This window comes from Rhinolophus sinicus, chromosome 1, assembly GCF_057876585.1.
Source record: "Rhinolophus sinicus isolate RSI-liver-muscle chromosome 1, RSI-T2T, whole genome shotgun sequence".
Lineage (NCBI taxonomy): Eukaryota > Metazoa > Chordata > Mammalia > Chiroptera > Rhinolophidae > Rhinolophus > Rhinolophus sinicus.
The window spans coordinates 23644626-23669190 of NC_142501.1; the positions used below are offsets into that span (position 1 = coordinate 23644626).

The 24565-nt window shown below is 42.5% G+C and overlaps 1 protein-coding gene across 1 annotated transcript; it reads left to right on the top strand.

Moving 5' to 3' along the window:
* On the top strand, nt 1-22720 carry HAL (histidine ammonia-lyase). Its single transcript, XM_019732150.3, has 20 exons — nt 1-640; nt 1359-1419; nt 1509-1536; nt 1886-1960; nt 2056-2128; nt 2235-2301; nt 2607-2644; nt 3460-3585; nt 5628-5767; nt 7635-7682; nt 8329-8476; nt 9234-9329; nt 9423-9481; nt 10355-10435; nt 12826-12891; nt 12968-13133; nt 15829-15963; nt 19616-19724; nt 19823-19892; nt 22321-22720. The coding sequence occupies exons 1-20, from the start codon at nt 394-396 to the stop codon at nt 22459-22461; spliced, it is 1974 nt and encodes a 657-aa protein (XP_019587709.2). The 5' UTR covers nt 1-393; the 3' UTR covers nt 22462-22720.
* Nucleotides 22721-24565: the final 1845 nt, after the last annotated feature.

A 24565-nucleotide genomic window follows, 5' to 3' on the forward strand; every position in this document is an offset into this window, starting at 1 on the left:
CCAGGAGAGGGAGAAATCAGGGACCCTGAAGAAAGGGGGCCAGCATGCAATAGGACCCCTAGGCCTTCCTGCCAGCAGGGCTGCACCACAGGTGGACAGGCGGCTGGCCTGCCTGCACCCCAGGTCCCCCACTCCAGCCCCTAGCTCAACTGCAAAAACCCAGAGACAACGTGGGGCCCTTAATAAATATTTGTCCAACGCGTGAATGAGTCAAGTCAAGGGAGGTGGCATATTTTGAAAGTCTATCCTTGGCCTCCCCGCCAACCACAGCTCAGGAGTCCCTGCCAGATAAAACTCTCCCCTCCTGGTGACTGTCACCAGTACCTGTCACCGGTATAGGTGCAGGTGCCTGGTTGTGGTGGCCTCATCGGGCCACAGGAGCGGCAGGGAGCCATGCCCCGGTACACAGTGCACGTGCGCGGAGAATGGCTGGCCGTGCCCTGCCGGGATGCACAGCTCACCGTGGGCTGGCTAGGCCGCGAGGCCGTGCGGAGGTACGTCAAGAACAAGCCAGACAACGGTGGCTTTGCCTCGGTGGACGACGTGCAGTTTCTCGTGCGCCGCTGCAAGGGCCTGGGCCTGCTGGACAATGAGGACCCACTTGAGGTGGCCCTGGAGGACAATGAGTTCGTGGAAGTGGGTGAGTGGCCAGAGGGGAGCAGCGTGAACTGACGTGGCATGGCCTCACATAGTACTGACATCCCTCTGAGGGAGGTTGCGTTGTCATCCCCACTCCCGGGAAAATGCGTGAGGGCTGGGTGCAGGCAGGCTAAGCCTCTGTGTGCCTTAGATTCTCACACAGCCCTGCGAGAAAGATTCTCACACAGCCCTGCGAGAAAGCTCAGATTCTTATCCACCTTTTATAATGAGGCAATGGACTCTAAAAGGAGGCCTTATCTATACTCAGGCGTCTAGTAAGAAGCAAAGATCACATTTGAACTCAGGACTATAGGTCTGAATCCCTTTGCACTTACTGAATTACTTTGTGTTACACAATTATTTTTACAGACTTGAAGGTGAAGATCTTTTCACCCTTCCAAACAACTTCACCCACTAGAGGCCAGTGGCATAGAGGAGTTCAGATTCAAAACAAAGCCAGGGATGGGGGTAGAGGTGGGGGTTTGATCTTGAACTTTCACTTAAACCCGAGGCAATGCCTGTCACCTACATCTCTGCCTTTTGCTCTCCTTCTTTGTAAAGACGCTAAGAACACTTGAAAGTATCTAAAGTCATTTTAAAGAGACCATGTCTATAGAATTCAAAGGCAATTGAAGAGTCCTTCCTTGGTTTACCAGCAAGGCCAAAAGTGGCTCTCGGTTGTGATAGGTCAGGGGTCTCCTCTTGTGTTCTTGTTTCAGTTATAGAAGGAGATGCCATGTCTCCTGACTTCATTCCATCGCAGCCGGAAGGAGTTTACCTGTATCCTTTCCTGCAGGCTCCTTGGCCTGCTCTGGGGGCTGGGGCTCTTCCGTACTCCCCAGTATTTTTCTTTACCTGGCTGACTTCAGATACAGCAAATACCGGGAGCCTGAAAAGGTAAGCTTCAAAACGACTGCTCTTTTGTTAAGAAAATTAAGCCCCCTTCCCCACCCCCCATTGAAGTGGGTGGGGAGAGTCAGCAAAATCTCTGAGCAAACACTATCAGATAGGACAGGACTTTGACCAGCTCTATGTAGTAGGGAAAGTCATTATGCTTTCTTGTTTCTAATTTTCCTTACTCGGCCTCCTCTTAAGCACGCTGTCTTTTAACTGAGCATGTTAGTGTGTCCCAGCAATGATAAAAATCTCTGAAGTGTCAAAGTTTGGTTCTGCTTAAGGCTTCCCTTCTCGCTTATACGAGCAACTGAGCTGTTTGGACTGATGGAGGTCCCCTTCTTTTGTGCAGTACATCGACTTAGATGGGGACAGCTTGACCACAGAGGATCTGGTCAATTTGGGCAAGGGATACTACAAAATAAAGGTATGGGGGTGGGAAGGGAAGGATGTCCTCTGCCTTTTCTTCTGCTGCGTGTGGAAGTCTTCAGTGTGTTCAGCTCTGACCAATTGTTTTCCTAGCTCACCCCAGTTGCTGAAAAGAAGGTGCAAAAATCCAGGGAAGTCATAGATCGCATCATAAAAGAAAAAACTGGTATCTTTTTCCCTTTGTGTCATACAATTATTTTCATAGACTTAAAAAACATGGCCTGAACCTAATTGTGTAACATCTGTTTTTTGGTTATTTTTTTTTATTCCAGTTGTTTACGGCATTACCACTGGTTTTGGGAAATTTGCCAGAACTGTAATTCCTATCAGTAAGCTAGAGTAAGTTGGAGTCCTGCCCTCCCCACCAAACGCACACACATTCACATGCCACCTACCGCCATCTTTGAGATTTCTTTCAAAAAGGGAAGTAATTCATATTTGCCCCAATTTACAGATGAGGAGGATAAGGCTTGGGTTGACTTGCCCAGGAGCTGGTATTATAAACGCAGGCTTGCTGCTTTCTTCCATTGCTTCATGCTACCTCATCCTGTCCCTCCAAAGGTTTAACTATCCCTCCCTTCGTTTCTCCAGCTGAGGGAACACTTTTACCAAGAGGGTTGTGTTTTTTTTTCTTTCTCTTCTAGGGAGCTCCAGGTCAACCTAGTACGTTCACATTCTTCAGGTAAACCATTCCAAACACTGGGTGCCTCCTAGGTCTTGTCTGATTGGATGAATAAAGTACAGCACAGTGTGGGGCATCCTGTAACAGCCATGAGGACTAGGTGCCAATTCTGCTCGAGGGGAGGCAAGGAAGCAGGAAGCATCAGACAAGACCACCTTCCAGCTGACTCTCCAAAAAAGGAACAGGCCAGATGGAAGGATAGGGTTGGGACCGAAGCCTGTGTACAATCATGCCAAGAGAGCGGTGCATTCAGGAAATGGAATTAAAGCTGAAAGTCAGGGAATGAGTGGGTCAGGATGAGGAGAGATGGGACAGTGTGTCAAGAATCAGCTCCCATCAGATTGCAAGGGAACTTGTGCTCAGGAGTCTGGACTCTATTCTAAGGGTTTTGAACAAGTGGTGGGGGCTCACTAAAAATGTTCCAAGAAGGGGAACTGAGACGGCAAAACTGGGGTTTCACCTTTGTCTGGAAGATGGGAGTTTAAGAAGCAAGACAGGAGGGAGAGCAGTCCAACTACCTGAGTCAAGAAGTGGAGAAAGACTTTTTTAAATTTTATTGCGGAATATTGGAGAACAGTGTGCTTCCCCAGAACCCATCAGCTCCAAGTTGTGGTCCTTTGATCTAGTTTTGGAGGGCACAGCTCACTGGCCTATGTGGGAATCGAACCAGCAACCCAGTTCTTCAGAGCTCGCCCTCTAACCAACTGAGCCATCTGGCCATCCCAAGAAGTGGAGAAAGATTTGAGAGATAAAGGCAGTCAGAAGGTGGAAAAGATTTTGTTTCTCTTGTAGAAAACATCAATTCTGTTTTGTAGGTGTTGGGAAACCACTCATCCCTGAGAGATGTCGGATGCTCTTGGCTTTGAGGATCAATGTCTTAGCTAAAGGATACAGTGGCATTTCCCTGGAGACCCTCAAACAAGTTATCGAAGCATTTAATGGTAATGCAGTGGATCCCCAATCCATCCCCTGAGGCATGTCCCACAGGGCAGACTTGATTGATGGGTTGGTGAAGAATCGGTTGAGACAAGAAGACATAAAATAATGGAGATGAATGGAAAACGGTTTTGGCAAGGAGGACAGCTAGGTGTGGGATTATGGCAGAGAAGCTTACCCCTGTGTACTCTAACCCATTCTCTATCATCCTTCCCTTAGAGTATTTGGCATCTTTAAGACTGGAACCAGCCCCTCAAGTGTGGGCTTAAGTTCAGGGCTGGAGAGAACTTTGATTCAGTGGTGCCCAAATGTAGTTAGAGAAGTTGCGTCAAATCATCTGGGAAACATCATGAATCTTGGATGTCCGTCCCAAAGACTGACTCAATAGTTGTGGTTGGTGCCTGGGCATCTGAAATCGTAATGCTCCCCAAGTGGTAGGATTGCCAGACTTAAATAACTAAATCTAACTTCTCCCAAAGATAGAACAGAAAAGAGATGTAAGACTTGCTTGTGATCGTGAAGCCATCTAGTGCTAGGATATGATGCAGTTCAACTCTTTGGAGCTTACTTCAGGGGATAGGAAAATTAAAATACGGAGACAAGCTTTGAAATGCTTGGGAGGCCATTGTCCCTTCTCACAAATAGTGATAAATATTTAGGTCAGCAGAGGCTCAGGCACTCTTTGTGGGAGGAGAAGCAGGGCTGGGCAGTCACATAGACCAAAACACATGCTAGAGTTCCCATGCTACAGACACAAGTGATCCATAGATGTGATATGCTGATCAGTGAATAGCAATTTGAATGAACCCTCTATTGTGTATGGGGCTGTGCTAAACAGACCAGTCATGATTCCAGCGCCTGTTTATTTCTGCTCCCATCCTGGTCTGCCCTACAATCCCAGATAGTACAATTTTGGCCACAAACCCACATATGTATGCTTTATGGGCGAGTCTAAGGCACCCCTGGGTCCCTAAGAGTTCTGAGAATTCCCCAGGGTGACTTGAACTCTGATCTGGATGTTGGCTTGTGGGTGGCACTGCTTCGTTCTATCGACATTATTTAGCAGTGGCAAAAACACTACTCTCAGGCATCTGAATTTACTTAGAAAAACAAAGCCTTTTTTTTTTTTTTTTTTCAGTAACTTACTGGGAATTTCCTATAAAACTATGTTCACTTATAAGTGGTAGTGAGGTGGCAGACCGGGTGACGAGGAATCTGGCAAAAAGAAGAGATTAACTTGCCTATGACTTTCCTCTCCAGAGAACCCCTGTCAATACTTTGGTGGACCTTATCCTCCTGGAACATTTTATATTACTTTTCTAATGTAAATATTTACATGTTTCCAGACATTCTCTAACAGGTTTTAATGGCGACACACAACTTTTGGTCATAGGAAAATCTCTTAATTCCGTACTGAGATCTTTTGTAACTTTTTGTTCTTAGAGACAAGTCTATAAGGAACAAGTTAGTTCCTGATCACGTCTTTAAGATGCATTGCTAGAATTCTTGAAATTTCTAGGTCAGATTGGAACATGCACAGTAAGTGAAGGGGCAGAGGACCAAGAAGAAGGAAGAAGTTAACAGATAATCGTTATGGGGATATGGGTTCCAGATCAGCTTTCTGCCATCTTGATTGTTTCTCCATGTAGTGTTCCGCCAGCCACTTTCACACAGCAAATCTGAGCATATCCTGGCTAACACCTATACTGCTTCCCTTTGTCCTTAGGAGAAAGTCTAAACGTAGAGAGGCTTACAAGAGAAGGCTTGGTTACTGGGAGGGTCCTCTTCCCTTCCTGCCCTGACTTCCTTTCCTCCCTTCTCCCTTCCTGCCTTTCTTTCTCTCATCCTCCCCCTCACTCTTTCTTTTGAACTCAGCCAGGTCACCTAAGCATTAGTTGTGTTTGAGGAATTGTCTTTCCTCAGGTATTTGTGCCATGTGTGCCGTAAAGTGATACTAGATCCTATTGGGGGTGGTTGGTCTCACTGGCAAAATGGGACAGCCAGAATGAAGTACTCCTGAGGTAACCGATGCCTACTTCCCTCCCAGCCTCCTGCCTGCCCTATGTTCCAGAGAAAGGAACCGTTGGTGCCAGTGGAGACCTGGCTCCACTCTCTCACCTTGCCCTTGGGCTAACTGGAGAAGGGAAGATGTGGTCTCCAAAAAGTGGCTGGGCTGACGCTAAATACGTAAGACTTTCATAACAGCTTCCATGTGCAGTATTTTCCCCACACTGGGCATTGGGTATATTGCATGCTTCATATCACTTAATCTTTACAGCAGCCCAGGGAGGGAGTTGCTGTTGTCCATACTTTATAGATGAGAAATCAAAGCTTGGAAGTCAAATTAGTCCAGAGGCTGACAAGCTGACAGTTGAATTCCATACTTGGTGATCACCTTGGTGAAAAGGTACAGCTACCAGTGTTGATCCAGGAATTTATTCTGCATCTAAAACACTTCCAGTGCCTATCCGGGAGGTCACACATTGTCGCAAGTTTACTTAGTTGCTGGTCTCACAGGTGCAAAGCTGAGCATCGTAGCACTTACTCTGTAGCCTCTGGAAAGCAGGTTCCATTCCTCCCTCCCCAAGCTCCCACCTTGGTGGCTAATCAGAAAGGCTTGTTTTTGATAAAACTTTAATGTTTTCTTCATTCATCTCCAAATTCCATCAGAGAAGCCCAAAGAATGATTTGAAGTGCCATCTCTGATCAATTGCTGGGAAGTCCCCAAACAGTAAGCAAGAGGACGAGGACTAAGAAGGAGGGAGAAGTTAAGCAAACAGATAATCCTTATGGGGATACAGATTCTAGATCACCTCTCTGCCATGCAGCCCCATCTTGATGATGTCTGCATGTGCAGTGTTCCTCAACCTCCTTCACAGCAAATCTGAGCGTATCCTGGCTAAAACCCATGATGCTGCCCATTGCCCTTAGAAGAAAGTCAGAACTCAAAGTGGCCTACAAGACGGATGTCTTGTTTGGCATCCCTCATCCCTCCCTGCCAGGGTTCAACATCACAGAAGCGGGAGAGGCCATGCAGCTGGAATATGTTGTGGCCCAGGCAGAGGAACCAGCACAGGTCCATTCTTCTCTTCTCTCCTCACTCCTGTTCTCCTTCCGATAAGTCCCCTGGGAAACTACCCTCTCTGCTCTTCTGGCTCCACACACCCACCACCCCCACCCCGCCCTGTCCCTTTTGCTCCTCCTTTGTGCTCTCCTGGCATCTTATGTGATTATCTTCCACTGAACTGTACTCACTTCCTACCTCCTGCAGCACTTAACATTCTATCACTGTAATTGCCTTTGAGCTCGTCTTTCTTAACCCAGCCCCAGTCCAGCACCTAAAACAGAATTGGGTGTTTAACAAGGACTCTAATAAATTTGTGAAATTGACCTAGTAAATGATGCTTGCTCTGTCTTTCTTCTTGCCTACAGAGACCTTAACCTAGTGACTGCTTTCACTTCTTTTATTTTGGAGGAAGATTGTTCTGCCCATTTCCCCTCAGGACTGTGTTTCCATCTGTTAGGCCAACAACCCCACCCCACCCCACACCTTCATTGGTGTTTACACATTTGCCCCACAAGTAAGAAGCCCTGCTCTGAGGTTCTGCTAGTGTTTAGATAACTAGGAGGAGGGGAGAGGATGTCTTATGTCAAGCTCTGGAGGCAAGGAAGTGTAGACAGATAGTCAGGAGCCCAGCCTTAGCACAGTACAGGTGGGCATATGTGCCCAGGAAGCAGCAGGAGAAAGGTGAATCATTAAAGTGGGCACTGAACACAAAGCACCTAGAAATCAAAACTCAGGGTTGATTCTGTAGACACTAGAGCCCCTGATTTAGGTATGAATATTATTGAGAGCTAAGTCTGCTTTCAGACTAAAGGACAGAACTAGAGAATAAACCAGAGATGATGAACAGAACCAATGCATGTAGGTCTAACCTTTTATAAGACAGACTTGTGGGCTTAAAGATCTTTCATTAGATCCCTCATGAAATTAGAAATAGGCTGGTATTTCATTTGATACCCATTTTTTATATTTTTTTAAATTATTCTTTAGGTCCTGGAAGCCCATGGGCTGAAACCAATTATTTTGAAACCAAAAGAGGTAAGGAGATTCAAGGAAAATCTGCTCATGTTAACAAGTCTTTATGCACTATTTTCAGTCTTAATTTCAGTCTCACCAGTTTCTTAAAATAAATGTGACTTACATGTCTGTTAAAATTTGTCCACCAAAGAAAGGGCTCCTCCATATGCATTTAAAAGATTCTTCATGCCACACGTGCTTAGGGGTTCTCTTACCTAAGAACTTAAACTTCACATCGGGATCTCTAGGGATCCCTAAGAGATACTCTCAGCCAGCATCCCTTCGGATGCTCTAAACCAAGATTTTTGGACCAGACATGTTTCCAGGGGTCTTGTCTACAATGATGAGAAGTTAAAAAAGAAATGCAGCATAATTAAGAGCTAAAGATTTTATACGCATTGTACACTGGAGCTACACTGCTGCCTTGAGAACAGGGATACTTACTAGCTATTCCATTTGGCAGATGCATAGTAACGACTTCACATAGGATGGCACTTAGTCCTCAAGTGCTTAAATAAGCACTTCTACACTGCACTTCAGAAACCCTGAATCAGCATCCTTCAGCTGACAGCCTAACTTTTCCCTTAGGAAAGCAAAAGACATGAAATCAACTTCATAGGCTTGTTATAATAAATACAGTAGGAAGCTTCTCTCCCCCGCCCCAAAGGGTCTGGCGCTCATCAATGGGACGCAGATGATCACCTCCCTGGGCTGCGAAGCTGTGGAGAGAGCCAGTGCTATCGCTCGGCAGGCTGACATCGTGGCCGCCTTGACCCTGGAGGTGCTGAAAGGCACCACCAAAGCCTTCGATACCGGTCAGCATGTTTCTTCCTTTTGGTTGCTATTCATTGAACCAGAGCTGGTAGGCTGGGCTGGTTGAGGTCTTTAGTCACAAGAGTGGTGGAGGTGGGTGGTAGGAAAGAAGGAGAAAACCCAAGTGCCTATGGCATACCCAGTGCTGCGACAGCTTCATCTGGATTATGCCGCACTTGGTCCTTGAAATGATCACATTTGACAGACAGATGCTGACCCTGAGAGTTAAGTGACCTGTCCCAGATCACCTAGGTCTGACTCCCAACAAACTATATGCTGTTTTAGGAATCTGTTTGCAGGGTTTTAGAATTATAGTGGAACGCAGGTTGGTCCCCATTAGAAATTTGGAAGGAAAAAGAAAACTGTAGAAGTGGTAGCTTACCTAGAAAGTAGTGTTTGAAAGACTTTCCACTATTATATATAGTAGGACAGAAAAACTGTCTAAAAATTACTTAGTTAAATTAAGCCATTACAGGGCTCCCTTCCATTATAAGCCAAAATATTTTTAGGGTAACTCAATGTCTTCAGCTAAATTCCCAGTAGCCTCAACACATAATTTGCACTCAGATACTGAAAGTAGAAAGAACAAAGACAACAAGGAAAATCTTGCTTTTGGTGTTCGCTTTCTTATTCTAAGTGGTTAAGGACCCCTGGGATTTTGAGGGTTGTATTAGCACACCATGGATGATCCTGAGCCATCCGTTGTAGTTCGTTCTAATGTAAGAGTTGCTCAGACTTTTTCTCCTTTATCAATTCTAGACATTCATAGTCTTCGCCCTCATCCTGGGCAAATTGAAGTTTCTTTTCGATTTCGGTCACTCTTGGACTCGGATCACCATCCATCAGAAATAGCAGGTCTGGGCATGCTTATGTGAGTGAGCTTATTAGGTTTTGTGTGGGGGGGGGGCAGGAAATGGATAACATGTTCCCCCTTCATCTTTTCCACAGAAAGTCACAGGTTCTGTGATCGTGTTCAGGATGCATACACCTTGCGCTGCTGTCCACAGGTAAACAAACAAACAAAAAGCTTCTTTTCTCTCTCCCAAGTCCAGGGGTAACAGAAAAAGAGGAAGGTGTTGTAAAATCACGTCACTGTCAATTATAACCTAAATTTCTTACTGCCTCTGCTAAAAATTATGTAGATCATACTTCCATTTGTCCAATTATTGTAAAGTTTCTAGTCTGTGTAGTAAGCTGTTTGTTTCCTTTTCAATTGCTTTGCTCAACTGCCTTGCAGAGACGTCTAACAGAAAGCTGACTGTGTTGATTTAGTGCGCTCATTTTTTTAAATTCTGAATAATAACATCATCCTAACCAGTCAATGGAGTTTTACTTGTTCTTCCTGTTAGATAAAACTAGAACCAGCCTGCCAGGGATGTTCACAGGAAAGACTTAATCCAAATTCAAGTGCCACCCTCGGTATACCTTATGTGCATTTAATAGGCAGACCTAAATCATCATAAATGAATCTGTCTGTGAGGCTTAACTTTAAATAAAAAATGTAAATGACCTGTGTTGGCAAGCGGCATCTTGTATTGCAGATGTTACAACTCATTTGCATGTGGTAGCTAGTTGAATGAGAGATCAATATGCATATCAAGAATGAAACAACAGCTCAACTTGTGCCAAATTCCAGTCTATAGGGTAATAAGAGTCCACTCTAGAGTAAATACCCTCACTTCCTTGTACCGAGCAAGTTCTATTCTCCTTAGCTAGATCAAAACAGCCTATGGGGAAGAATTGCTGAAGAATTTACAGTAAAAATAAATCCCACTTTCAAATACTCTTGCTATTCTAATAAGAATATAAGATTCTGTGACAGGCACCATTACGAGGGTATTAACTTTCCATGTATTAACTTATTTAATCTTATATTTTAGGTTCATGGTGTGGCGAATGACACAATAGCATTTGTGAAGAAAATCATTACCACGGAACTAAACAGTGCAACAGATAATCCTGTATCTTTTGACTGTGATTATAGAATTTCAGCTGGTCATTTTAAGACCTTCTGAAGTGATCATTTTCTGTAGCCTCTCTGTCCTGTCACTCCATTTCATACACCAAGTACCTGAGGCTCAGAGGTTAAGTGACTTTCTCCAGATTGGAGCTGGTAAGTGGCAGAGGCATGTCTCTGAACCTAATCTCAGGTTTGGAGTCTAACGTGCTGTGCCTTCGAAATTGACCCATTAAAGATTAAAGGAGATATTTCCAGCATTGGCTGAGAGCTTTCATGAAAACGCTTGTCCTAAAACCCACTGCTGAGGTTGTTGGTAGAAGGACAAAGACCTACAACACAGCTGTGACCGTGTAGACCCTGGGTAGGTTGGCATGTAGGCAAGCCTTCCTCGTTCTACTGACTGCATGATGTATTAAACAAAAGGCAACCTTTTAACACGTACCAAAGTGTTGATCAAAGACTTATGGCTTTCCCTAGCCCAAGTTTTTGTTCCTGACATGAACTTTACTCAAATCAGTGTTTCCATATTTGTACTAAGAATAGTAACAACACCCATTTCTCAAAGGTGGAGCTCTTCTTTCTATCATGACATGGGTCTCTCAGTTTTTGCTGTGGAATGTTCTGTGAAGGCTTAGTTCCCTCAGGAGCTGCTGTGATCAGTCAGGGGTCACACTGGCAAAGTCTTCACAGAGACAATATTGCCTTTGAAGACCACCATACCCCCTAGGAATCTGTTTTTTGCAAACTCATGTCTGCCTCAGTTCTAAACACTGGGAAAATGCTGAATTAGCAGCCCTGAAAGCAGTTCACAGCCGGGGTTAGCAGACGGGTTCACAAAAGCTGGGTAAGGTTTCTCACAAGAACTTTTCTGTGTGGCTTCTCTGACAGGCTTACTTCAGGATATATGTTTTATGTCCTCGCAGACTGTTTTACAGTTAAGTCAAACCCACACTAAGTAATACTCAACTCACTAACCTACCTCAACACTATCCCCCTCCCAAAATGGAGTGTTAGTTTTCTTGAACTCCATGCAGTCTTGTCTCAGTATCAGCTCATGGACTGCAGAGAGGTATCCATTCTACACTTACATAATTTTAGACTTGAAAGGGTAATTTAGACTTTAAAGGATATCTTATAGAGTTAAAAAAAAAAACCCAACATTAAATTATAGGAAATGGGGGAGGAAATAATTCCCTACTAAATTCTTCCCCTACCACTTGCCTCAGCAAAAATTTTAGCCAAAAATCCTTTACTCCCTCAATTAAAGATTTTTAATTGCTGATGAATTTCCAATAGACTAATCTTTGGGAGCTCTCCTGCAATACTGGTGTTACCTGAAAGAACATTTTTTCTCAATTTTCTTTTGCAGATATAGAGCACCTATTACAAAGTTGTTGGATGTTATGGGAGTTAATATCTAATTGTTATACTCTAATAGCCAACAAATTTGGAACAACTAAAGAACAACAGAACATGCTTAAGTTCTAAATTGGTGCCAAGATCACTTGCTATCAGGATTCAGAGAATGGAGAGAAGACCAAGTCCTGTGGTTGGGGTGGGTTCACGGAGAAGAGCACGAGTGAGGCCTAATAGGCTCATGGTTATATGTACAGAAAAGGCTAATTCCAAACTTGACTACGTTAATGTGACACACGCATCTCCAGCTCTTTGGAAGTCAGACCATTTCTCACACAGAGTGATCTCCTTGTAAATAAGTAGTGAATATTCTTTAGCCCAGTAGATGACAATTAGCTCTTTGGAACCTAGAAGGAGGGTCTGTTATTGCCTTTGTCTGGGTGCCTGTTGGTCTCAGTAAAGTGCATGAAAGAATGGAATGATCCCTGAGAAAATAACATTCAGTGAGTCTGACTTAAACAGGTTTGGGACGACCTTTTGACCGCCATTGCTGCGATCACTGAGTAGAGAATTTGAAAGTTTTCCCAGAATCAATTGTCCCAGACAGTCTGGTCATTCAGCAGGTTCTTCTATGGAGCACAGGCTCACAGTGCCCATTGAAAAAATAGAATTTGCTCTTGAATTGGTTCGTGGTCTCTGCTGTTAGTTTCAGGTTATAAACTTTTTGAGGGCAAGTACTAACCACCAGATTAGTACAGTTATGGTGCTAATGAATCTCTAATCTCAAGAGAGAACATCATTTCATGCCTCATATTTCTTTGGCCCCCAATTGCGTGTACCCAACTCCTCTTTAAGGTTGTTTTGTTTATTTGCTTGTGTTGTGTGTCCCTTTATGTCAACAACTGCTTGTGGAGAGACTCTCCTTCCACATTTTATAAGAGCTGCCACCTCAATGTTAAAAATAAGCAGATTGGAAAAGACTTATACTTGAAGTAATCAGCAAATGTATGTTCAAGCCTTAACCTACTTTGAAAGATGGTTTTTGCCAGCAGGGGAGAGACTATTTCTGGAGGAAACTTCCATGGTGAATACCCAGCCAAAGTAAGCTTTTTAGAATTGCTCCTGACCCTGAAAGCATATTCCAATATAGGCCAACTGAATTGAGAATCTCTTTCAGGCCCTGGACTATTTGGCCATTGGTGTCCATGAACTTGCTGCGATTAGCGAAAGAAGAATTGAAAGGCTCTGCAACCCTTCCCTCAGCGAGCTGCCTGCCTTCCTGGTGGCTGAAGGTGGTCTGAACTCTGGATTCATGATAGCCCACTGCACAGCTGCAGCCCTCGGTAAGGACATTGGTCTTTTCCCAGAATGCAAGCCTGTCCATTGAAAGTCCTTTCCGTTTTACCTGAAATATCAAATTTTCTGTTTGAGTGAGATTTCACTTTTTTAACACCTTCATTAGCACCCCACTTTTCTCAATAGAAATACAGCAGGTTGCTTCTTTAATTGTTTTTAGGGAAAAAATATAAAAAAAAACCTGAACAACATTATACTGAAACATAGAATACATAGTGAGGTTGCAAACAACAAGGTTTCCACAATTTCTCTGTAGGAAGCAATTTGACATACATATGAACTTAATCTGCGTAATTTTTCCCCTATTCTCAATTTGAAGATTATCAGAAAGAAAAAGACAAAGATGTTTATAGTTAATGGTGAAACTTGAAAGGACCTGAATGATTACACTTTGGATACATTTCATTAGATATACTAGCCATGAAAACTGTGATTACAACGCGCAATAATGCTTATAAGAAGCAGGACGCCTTTATGAAAATTGAGCTTCAATCTAGCTGATTTCTGAGCCAAGACTGTAAGGGACAAATAAATAACTCATCAGAACAGGGCCTGGCACAAAGGAAGTACTCAAGGCTTCACTTACATTCAGTCACTTAATTGTCACAACAATATCATGAGGAAGGTACTGATATTACCTGCATTTTACATATAAATACCTTAAGATCTGAGAAGTAACTCACGCAATATTGCACAGTAGTAAGAAGTAGAGCAAAATTGAAGGCCAGGCATTTTGGCTCCCACATCTGTGCTTTCATTTCAATTAATGAGGATCTCATTTAAATCAATATTTAATCCTAAAACACGGTTGCAAAATTTAACAAATAGAAGTGCAAGAGGCCCAGCTAAATTTGAATTATTTGGGACATATTTGCACTAAAAAATATTTTTTACCTGAAATTCAAATTTAACTGAGCATCCTGTATTTCTACCTGGCAAACCTACCCAAGAGGCAGGAGAGTGTGGTGGTTCATTAAGAGAACAAATTCTGGGTTCGAATCCTAGCTCTGCCATTTACAGTGTGATATGGACCAAGTTTCAATCCTATTTACCCTCAGTTTACTCCTGTGTAAAACAGGCATGATAAATTTACCTAGTGGGGCCATTTTGAGGATTAAATGAATTAATGCATATAAAGCCTTAGAACTATGCCTGGCACTAAATAAATACTGGGGGTGCCAAAAAATGTATGCAAGGGGACACTTTGGTCAATGCTGCTCAAGCAATAGTTCCCCATAATCAGAAGTGTCTGGATGCTGATGGTAACCACTTTGAGCACCTCTGGTAATTGCAGAAGTTAAACATGACTTGTATTCATCTTTTGTTATCGGTATATATTGAGCATTATAATTTTAATAGTTTTCTTTCTTAAAATGTGTATACATTTTTTGGCATGCTATGTATTAGTTGCTATTAATATTATTCCTAATCCCTTTCATACCTAAGCCTCACACCAAAACTCAACACAGATAACCAACAAAGAGCTGCTGAATTAATTTTCTCCTCTGTCCAGTATATTCTATTTGCTCACTTACCTGCTTACTAAAATACCACTTCAAAGAGTAGCGATTTCCCACATTAATATGGCAGGTGGAGTGGTAATTGATTTCTAGAGAATATTATAGACTTTGAGAAGCCCCATTTGGATGTGTATAGTTTCCCAAGCTGCCTACTAAAGTCGTTCAGCTTGCTTTCATTATAATGAAACTGGCGGTATTTTTTGGCCACTTGTACTTTATGTTTCTGAACAGGCCTCACTACGGCCTGCTGACCCACGTAGCAGGTTTAAGGTCCCAGAACCCAGAGCTTGCAGTGCTAAAACTGAAAGTCCTGGGTAAACCAGAATGAGACGATCACCCTAGTTTATAGCTACATTATCTCAGATAGGATCCCTGGTAGCATAGAAAACAATGGAAGCTTCACTCTCAATGTCACAGAAGGGAGGGAAAATACTTTGATGTTTTAACCTTTCCAGGCTTCTGACGCTGCGGAGAAGGAACTCTATAATCTAGGTCCTTGCTATTTAAAATGTGGTCCTTGGAGCAAAAATACAGCCATCACCTGGGAGTTTGTTAGAACAGAAGAATCTCAGGCCCCACCTGAAACTCAACATTTGTATTTTAATAAGATCCAGTAATTCATGCGCACAATATAGTTTGAGAGACATTAATCTAGGTCATCTCTCGAGCTCCCTTACCTTCCCAAGATATCTCTGGCGACATCAAGTTCTTGCTTAAACCCAGAACATCCACTTATGTCATCATTGACCAGACTGAATTGTTAAATCTTCTTGCCCAAGATCTGTGAGGCCATCCTCAATCCCCAAATGCCACAACTGGATTCCAACCCCACCTCCTCTGGTGACACAACCAAATTGTTCTCCAGTACCTGAAAATAACCAGGTTTCTTTTTCCCTAGTCTCTCTGGTATGTTCAATGCTTCCAGCATTTTGTAATATTACAATTTCCATCCCACTCTTATCTCAGAAGCTTTAGAGCCCTTTCACTTCGCCGGGGTGAAAAGAAAACAACAACCTACTTCCTTTTCTCAAAGAATTTTGGGCCATCTGGTGCTGGGATAACAAGCGGATAGTCCATGCCATGGAGCACTTTGGGAAAACACAGGTCATGTGGGCACTTTTTCCTGTTGGGAGTATATTTATCTTGCACTGATCTCTTGCAGTTTCTGAGAGCAAGGCTCTGTGCCACCCCTCGTCTGTGGATTCTCTCTCCACCAGCGCGGCCACGGAAGACCACGTCTCCATGGGAGGATGGTCAGCAAGGAAAGCCCTCAGGGTCGTTGAGCACGTGGAGCAAGGTAACCCCAGCCAGCTCGGGTGGCAAGCCTGGTCGATAAATGACGCTGCCAGTGGTCCTCAGACTGGAATCTCTACCAGCAGCATCAGTATCACCTGGCAACTTGTTAGAAATTCTCAAGCCCCTCCTCAGACCCACCAACTGGATCCGAAACTGTAGAGAGGACAGCAGAACAAGCTGGTTGTAACAGGCCCTCCAGGTGGTTCTGATGCTGAAGATTAAGACCCACACCTGCTGGCTAAGCCAGCTCATCCACTGGCTTTTTTAAAAAACAAGACTTTCAATATATATTCAAAAGTAGGAGATTAGTACCATGAACCTCAGACACACTTCACTCTGATTCAACAGTCAGCACATTTGCTTCGTATTTTCTTTTGCTTTTCTCAAATTATTTTCAAACAAATCCCCATATTATTTTCTTCCTGCATACTTTAACTCTTAAATATCACGATGCTATTATCACATCCAATGAGTCTTGATATCATCACTGAGTACATATTCAAATTCTCCCAGTTATCTCAATGTCTTTAGAGTAGGTTTGTTCAAATTGGGATTCAAAGCCCACCTTTTAAATTTGCTGATCAAGGTTTTACGCTTCTTTTCATCTAGAACAGTCCCATGTCCCCTTTTTTCTCCATACCACTGACTAGATTAAAAAACAGGTCAATTTTCTGATAGAGCCCAGTATTTTGGACTTACCTGTTAGCTTCCTGGTGGTGGTACTTTTAACTTGTTCTCTGTTCCAGGCATTTCCTGTACGTTGCAGTTGATCCAACCTTTTTGGCGAAGATACTTCCTAAGTGGACCCTTGGTTAGGCCCACCTCTCCCTGCCTTCTTAATTACTGCTTGTTTTGTTTTTTAAAGGGAAATTGCCTTCCTTTAGGTGTTATTCTCTAAGTTTTTCGGGTTTTGCAACTGTATTGGAAGCAGTTGGCTGACAAAAGAATATCACAATTTTGATAAATGTGAAAGCATTAAATATATATATATATATATATATATATATATATATATATATGTAACAGCTGTATTGAGATACAATTTACATACCATAAATTCACCCATTTAAAAAGTGTAATTCAGCTTTTTACAAAATATATTCACAGAGCTGTGCAACACCACCACAACCAATTTTAGAACGTTTTCGTCACCTCAAAAAAGAAACCTTGTACCCTTTACCTATCAATCTCCCAATCTCCCTCCCATTCCCTCTCCCCCCTAGGCTTAGGCAACCATTAATGTACTGTCTCTCTCTATTGATTTGCCTATTCTGGACATTTCATAAATGGAATCATATAATCTGTGTGTGGGGGGAAGGTTGTGACTGTCTTCTTTCACTTAGCGAAACGTGTTCAAGGTTCATCCATGTTGTAGCATGTGTCAATACTTCATTCATTTTTCTGGCCAAATAATATTCCATTGTATAGATATACCACATTTTGTTTATCTATTCATCAGTTGAGGGACGTTTGGGTTCTGTCCACCTTTTGGCTAATATGGATAATGCTGCTATGACATACGTGCACAAGTTTCTGTGCGGACATATGTTTTCATTTCTCTAGAGTGGAACTGCTGGTTCACATGGTAACTCTATGTCCATTTTTTTGAGGAACCGCCAGACTGTTTTCCAGAAATGGCTATACCATGTTACATTCCTACCAGCATTGCTACCAGAGAGTTCTGATTTCTCTACATCTCACCAACACTTGTTATTATCTGTCTACCACAGGGTATTCTTAATGTTCATTCTTAAAACGGCCTCCCCATTGAACATGTTGCTCTGGCCAAAAGCTTATGGAGCCACCCTAATCGATACTCAGATTTTCTCTCCAGTTCATCAGTAAATCAAACTTACCTTCAGAAGACACCAAAGCCAGCCCCTTTCATCTCCTTGTGATTGATCTTGTTTTCACTACTGTTTCTCTACAGTCACCATGTATAATATCCAGAGTGAGCTTCTTAAAACGTAATTGTGACCATGCCGTGTCCCTACTGAAAATTTGCCAGTGACTTCCTATTGCTCAAAACAAGATCCAACCCCCTTCCTGTAGCCTACAAGGACCATGCAGAGCATGATCTGGCTTCTGGCTCTCACTGCCACCTCTCTCCATCCCATTCTCTACCCTGGAACCACAGTGCAATTCTTGTACCTGCCAAGGACACATCCCTCTCTCGCACCGGTGTCCTCCCTGGTCCCTCTGCTTACAACACTGTTCGCAAAGGACTTCACATGGTTCACTTCCTCACTCCATCTACCTAGTTGCCCATTTACACCTCAGATGCCGTCCTTGTTTAACCTGCTAAAACAGCACCCATCATTCTGTTCCCCCCTCCTTTTTCCCTAATATCACTTCGTATTCCTGACATACTTAGGCTTGATTGTCTTTCCCAGTGGAAGATAAGCTACATGAGGACAGGGATCTTGGCTGGATGGACCTAGAATACCTACAACAGTGCCTGGCACAGACTTGGTGTTCAGATGTTTGCATAACAATAAAGTTAGCACTATAGGTCCAAATTATAGATCTAGCTCTTCTGATGTAGTTCTATCCATTCATGTCACGGGGGTGCAATTAAAAAAAAAAAGAATTGGCAGTTTGTATTTCAAGCATGTTCATTTTTACTTCAGTTTGCTTTGATTACAGATATTAAGCAAATACCTGTAATTCTTGGAATACAATGGTGCTGGATATAAAGTACAATATAAGTACCTGCTTATTACAGCAGATAGTGATTCTTCATTGCTTAGGGGGCACAGAAAGATAATAATTCCACCTTGTTGCGGTGGAAAGACATCTACCATTTGATAATCCACAGTGGATTAAACAATGAATGAGATATTCTTTCTCTCTGCCTTCTTGGAAATTATAGTCTAACTAAAAAAGAGGACATTGGACAACAATTTGGCAACTCTTTGTAGCATTTAACAAAACTATGATTAAAGAATAGAGTTCTAGGAGGATATAAATGAACCTAATGTCATCTGAAGGGATGAAAACAGGCATCTCTGAAGGAGAATTTAGGATTAAGACCTGAAGAATGAATAGGGCCAGCTAGTTGGGGGGAAGGATGCAATATTAGTTTTGTAAAGGAAGTGGGGTATGCGCAAAATAAATTGTTCTGGGATGCATTGCGATGAAGATAGAAGACATCCAAACACCAGCTTCTAGAATTTCGGTTTTAGTGGACTTGGGAGCCTTTGAGTTTGAAGGCTTGAAACCGACATTGTACAATCAATCCCAAGGCAACCAAAGACTCATTTGCTCATTCACTGGCTCCTTAAATCCTTTGATGAAGGTCGGTGTACTTTAGGCCAAAGGGACCAGCAAGACTAAAAACAAATTGAAATTTGCACAGAAGTGGAAATAGGAAACAGATCTCATCTGGCTTGATTAGATGTGGTGAGAAGAGGAGCATTGAGACATTTACCTGGATTGTTCTCCCCTTTACACCATTAAAGATACAGCCAAGGGGTTAGAAAAGCAGATTTAGAATGGTAACCAAATATCAAGGCGGCTTCATTCTCTCAGTAGACAGAGAACCATCCATCCGTGAGTTGGCTGGCAATGGCAGTCAACTTCCGTGTGATTTCTGGCCCTCGAGCAGGAAGTCAAACTTTAATCAGTCGTCCCCTCCACCTTTCTTGTTTTAGTGCTGGCCATCGAGCTCCTTGCAGCCTGCCAGGGCATAGAGTTTCTACGCCCCCTGAGAACAACCACGCCCCTGGAGAAGGTCTATGATCTGGTGCGCTCTGTTGTAAGGTAAAGTCTAACAGGTCCCTGGAAGTGACAGCATCTCAGCACTGTGAACTCTGGCAGTGTTAATGTTTGGCTGACGATTTCCTGTGCCTTCTCTGTAGGCCCTGGATAAAAGATCGCTTCATGGCCCCAGACATCGAGGCAGCACACAGGCTGCTTGTGGAGCAAAAGGCAAGCTGGCTACTTGGCTTATTTCTTAGTTTGGGGTCATTATGGGAAAGTACAGAGGGAGTGGGAAGTGGAACAACATGGTCTTATCCTTTTGTTTTCTGGCTATTCCTTGGAGGTGAACAAAAAAGTTTCTGATGCAAAGCAACCAAGAAGCTGTTTGATACGCTCTGATGCCCCATGTGGCACCCAGACAATGAATAGCTAAGGATTAGAAGCTGAAATAAATTTTAAATAGAGTTTTGGAACAAGCATTCGTGGGGAGAAAATGAGATGAAAGGTTCATGGACCCCTTTTACCAAGAACGTGCTCTCGTTTAAAAGGACTTTCTCTTTCTGTAACGCTATCGCCACCACCTGGCCCAATGCTTGCATAGATCGCTTCAAAGGGCTGTGGGTCTGTCTAGTGCTATTGTGTCCTGCCCATCGTCCTAGGTGAGATACAGTTCCCTTTACTGCTGATTTCCTCTGGCTGCTTTGACTATCGATTTGTCTGATAGGGACAGACACCTAGCATGCGGACTCATTTTTAAATATGTTTTGTAAAGTTTTTTTAAGCCTTTTCAGTAATTTGTGGGTCTTGTGTTCTGTAGAATTGTTTGATTTCCCCTGGAATTGTTGCTCTGCTCTGCTCTGCTCTGCTTTTGGGGAACGATTTTTCCCTTGGATCCTCACACCTGTTCTTTCTAAGAGTGCCCTTCACCCTTTGAAAGGGAGCCCTGTACTTGCCAACTTTGGTGCTAGTAGAGAAGTGCGTGAAAGATTTACCTTTTTTAATTGAAATAGAATTGGCATATACCATGGTGGTAGTTTCAGGTGTACAACATAATGATTTGGTGTTTGCATATATTGCAAAATGATCAGAATAAGTCATTAACATCTGTCACCACACACAGTAAAAATTATTTTTTCTTGTGATGAGAACTTTTAAGATCTACTCTCTTAGCAACTTTCGAATATATAATACAGTATAATTAACTGTAGCCACCATGCTGTGCATTACATCTCCGTGACTTATTTATTTTATAACTGGAAGTGTGTACATTTGGACCACTTTACCTATTTTGTACACGCCTACCCCCCACCTCTAGCAACCGTCAATCTGTTCTCTGTATCTATGAATTTGGTGTTATTTTATTTTTCAGATTCTACATATATGTGAGATAATGCAGTATTTGTCTTTGTCTGACTTATTTCACCTAGCATAATACCTTCAAGGTCCACCCCTGTTGTCACAAATGGCAAGATTTCCTTTCTCTCTCTGTCTTTTTTTTTTTTTTAAGATTTCCTTTCTCTTAATAGCTGAACAATAGCTCTATTATTTCATATTAAACATTTATTTTTATTCTTTCATCCATTGATGGGTATTTAGGTTACTTCCATGTCTTGGCTATTGTAAATAATGTGGCAATGAACACGGGGGTGCCGATACCTTTTTGAGGAGGTTAGCCTTTGAAAGAATACATTTTCTAAAGTGATACAAAAGAATAGCACAAAAGGCTCCTTGGCTGTCTGTGGCAATTAGATAAAAAGCAGCTGTAAACCAAAAACAGGCCCTTAATTTGAGAAGATACTATGCTTGACAGAGAATAGGTTGGTGGATGGAGGTAAAAGCTAAACAAGGGTCTGACTGAGGCAGTGCTTCTCACACAGTAATATGTGTGTGAATTTCCTGGAGGTCTTGTTAAAATGCAGATCTGGATTTAGCAGGTTTCAGGTGGGGCTGACATTCTGACTTGCCCCAGGTGACGCTGATGCTGCCGGCCCAGGGCCACACTTTCGAGTAGCAAGGGCCTAAGAGACAGAGCAAGTGTGGCAGGGTTTAGAGCAGGGGTGTCCAAACTTTTTTCAACATTTTTCACCAAGGGCCATATGCGGTAAAATACACAAACAGCCAGGCCACTCACTCGAGGTGAAGTACATATTGCCTCATCTGGTTTATTTAAGTAAACTAAATATATTTTTGGAATTTGCTGCAGGCCAATTAAAAATGGATTGCGAGGCGCAGTTGTCCCGCGGGCTGCAGTTTGGACACCCCTGGTTTAGAGCAAATGAGGAAATCCACTGCTTTTTATCATTCAAGGCTTTCTTTAGAAAACTCATGGTCAGACCCTTGGGCAACTTCCCTTAATTCTGTCCACACTGAATTCTCTAGGTTTTATTTGTTTATTGGCTTGTTTTGCTTTAGAAGAGTAAGCAGCTAAAAACCTTTATGGTAACTTTAGATAAGTTTTGGACTTTGTATTTGAAAAGCTGTGAATGCCACCAAAGACTAATTGTGTGTCACATTGCTTAAAATAAAGGCAAGTAGACAGCTGTTATATGTCCAGTCAGGTATAGATGATGTTTTGGCTTCAGATGAAGCTGATGCTTAATGGCACGTGAAAACAATGCTGTCAACATTTTGACTTTGTTTTGTCCTTGTTTCTCAGGTTTGGGAAGTAGCTTCACCCTACATTGAAAAATACAGAATGGAGCATATTCCAGAATCAAGACCTGTTTCTCCAACGGCCTTCTCGCTGGAATCTCTGAACAAGAAATCCAACAAAATCCCAGAGTCTGGGGATCTTTGATGGGCTCTCTTGGAATTGCACTTCAACAGCAAGCAGTGTCGTGCTGAAGGAGAGACCCAAGAACTTTTTTAGGTAGAGCGATTCATTATGTAATTCAGTCCTTCTAAAACCTACTTTCGTTAGGCTGGTGGCAGCATCACAGATAGTCGCTAACTCTAGCATCGTGTTCTTGTGGACCCGGTTCAAGAAGCAGTAGGTGTTTTTAGGTTATAGGAGTTTTCTTTCTTTGATGATCTCAACAGACCATTCACTCTTAAGGGTGAGAAGAGCAGCCACGCTGCATGGGTCTTTTACTCTTAACATTAGGTGAACTCAGATCTTGAAACAGATTGATGACATTCTTTCCTAAAAACATTAGACTTTTGTGAATCTTTTTTTTGCTTTGACAAGCTCTCCACTGATTAACTTTGGTTGATTGTACTATGCCATGATATGACTAATGTTTCTTAATATGTCTTCATAAACCACCCTTTTTAAATCATAATTTATCCTTCAGCTGCTCTTTCTTGTATTATTTGAGTCATAGTAAAGAACGGTCAATCGGTCAACAAGAGGTTTGGTGTAAAGGAATTAAGGAATGAATATAAAGATTGCTATCGAAGTGGCCCTTATTGAACTGTGTATTTCATATTTATCAAATACCACTACACATATTAAAAAAAAAGACTCAGATGCTTAAACTAGAGTTGGAGGTTAGTTTTGTCACTTCCTTGCTACGTGTTAGTTACTCGATTCACACTCATAATAACCCTGCATTTTAGGAAGTCTCCTCGTTTCACAGACAAGGAATCGGATATTCAGAAGTTAACCAACCCTTCCCTGTAATGGTAACCATTAAAATGAGGTCCTTTGACAAAGATCAAATGGGGACCCTAGGATGTATTATCCAATGTGTCCTCTCCCCCAAAGAAGATAAAGAACCTTATGGGAAGGCTTCAGTGTAATCGTGCAGATGAAGGATGGGTCAGATGACCTCTGTGACTTTGCATCCAACTGTGCAAACATGTGCTAGGCCTTCCAAGTTCAGGAGTCTGAAACCATGGCTCTAAAACCTGCAACTGGTTAAGCAAAGGACAGACACACTTGCCAGCTTGCTTACCTGATTGCAGCCTAAAACAGGTCTAATAGTATATTTCATAATAGAGTTTTCACTCTAGATTGCAACCGGTCCACAGGAAAGATGGAGATAGAAGTGAAAACTGCTGCCTACAGCAGTTCAGTGAACAAAATATCTGCTGAGGAACTTGTTTGCCGAAAGGTTTTTCTTGACGCTGTTATTTGCTAAAATGTGCACACACACGAATGAAGTTTATGCATTCTTACCTATGAGCTGCAGTTGAGCCAGTAAACCCCACTGTCTGATGGTTGCTTTTTACTCCAGTTTGGGAATGCTGGATCCCACAGGCCCCTATAGTCCTCTGGGGCACTTTGTCATTGAGCTTTTGCACACAGCTCTCTTAGTAACTGACATCACATGCCTTCAAGGGAACGTCAAGGTAAATATGGAATAAACTGACTCTCAGTTGTCTTAGGTTGTCACAGTATTCTTAGATTTTTATAACAAAGTTTAACTCCTGCTTAGGGGCAGGCTATTCTAACTGCAGTTAATCAAGTTTCTGAAAGATTTTATCAATGACTGTTCACCCATGAAAAAGTATCTTTAGAAAGTGTGATTGACTCAGTATACTTTCTCATTCCTGTTGAGTAGCAGCAAGAGTTAGAGGCATTGAGATACACCTGACTTCTTAACCATCTTAGGGCAGCCACAGGCGAAGCCCAAAAGCAGAGAGGCTTTTCTGGCTTCTGCTGTTCCTGTTGGCCAAAGAAAGTCAAGGTCAACTTGGGAGAATAATACTCCAGGACATGGGCATATGATTTGAGGACTGCTATTATAACAATCTACAGCATACATAAAATCCCATACATAACCCAAAAATTTTGAGAGAAGATAATTTCAAACTTCTTTAAACTTGTGTTTCATTTCTAGATATGGTCACTGGATTATTATCTTTTTATTACATCTTCTAATTATCGCATGAATAGCATGATCATTTTGCACTTGGGAGGCTACTCCTGTTAAAGGTATTTATCAAGTTAAACACTG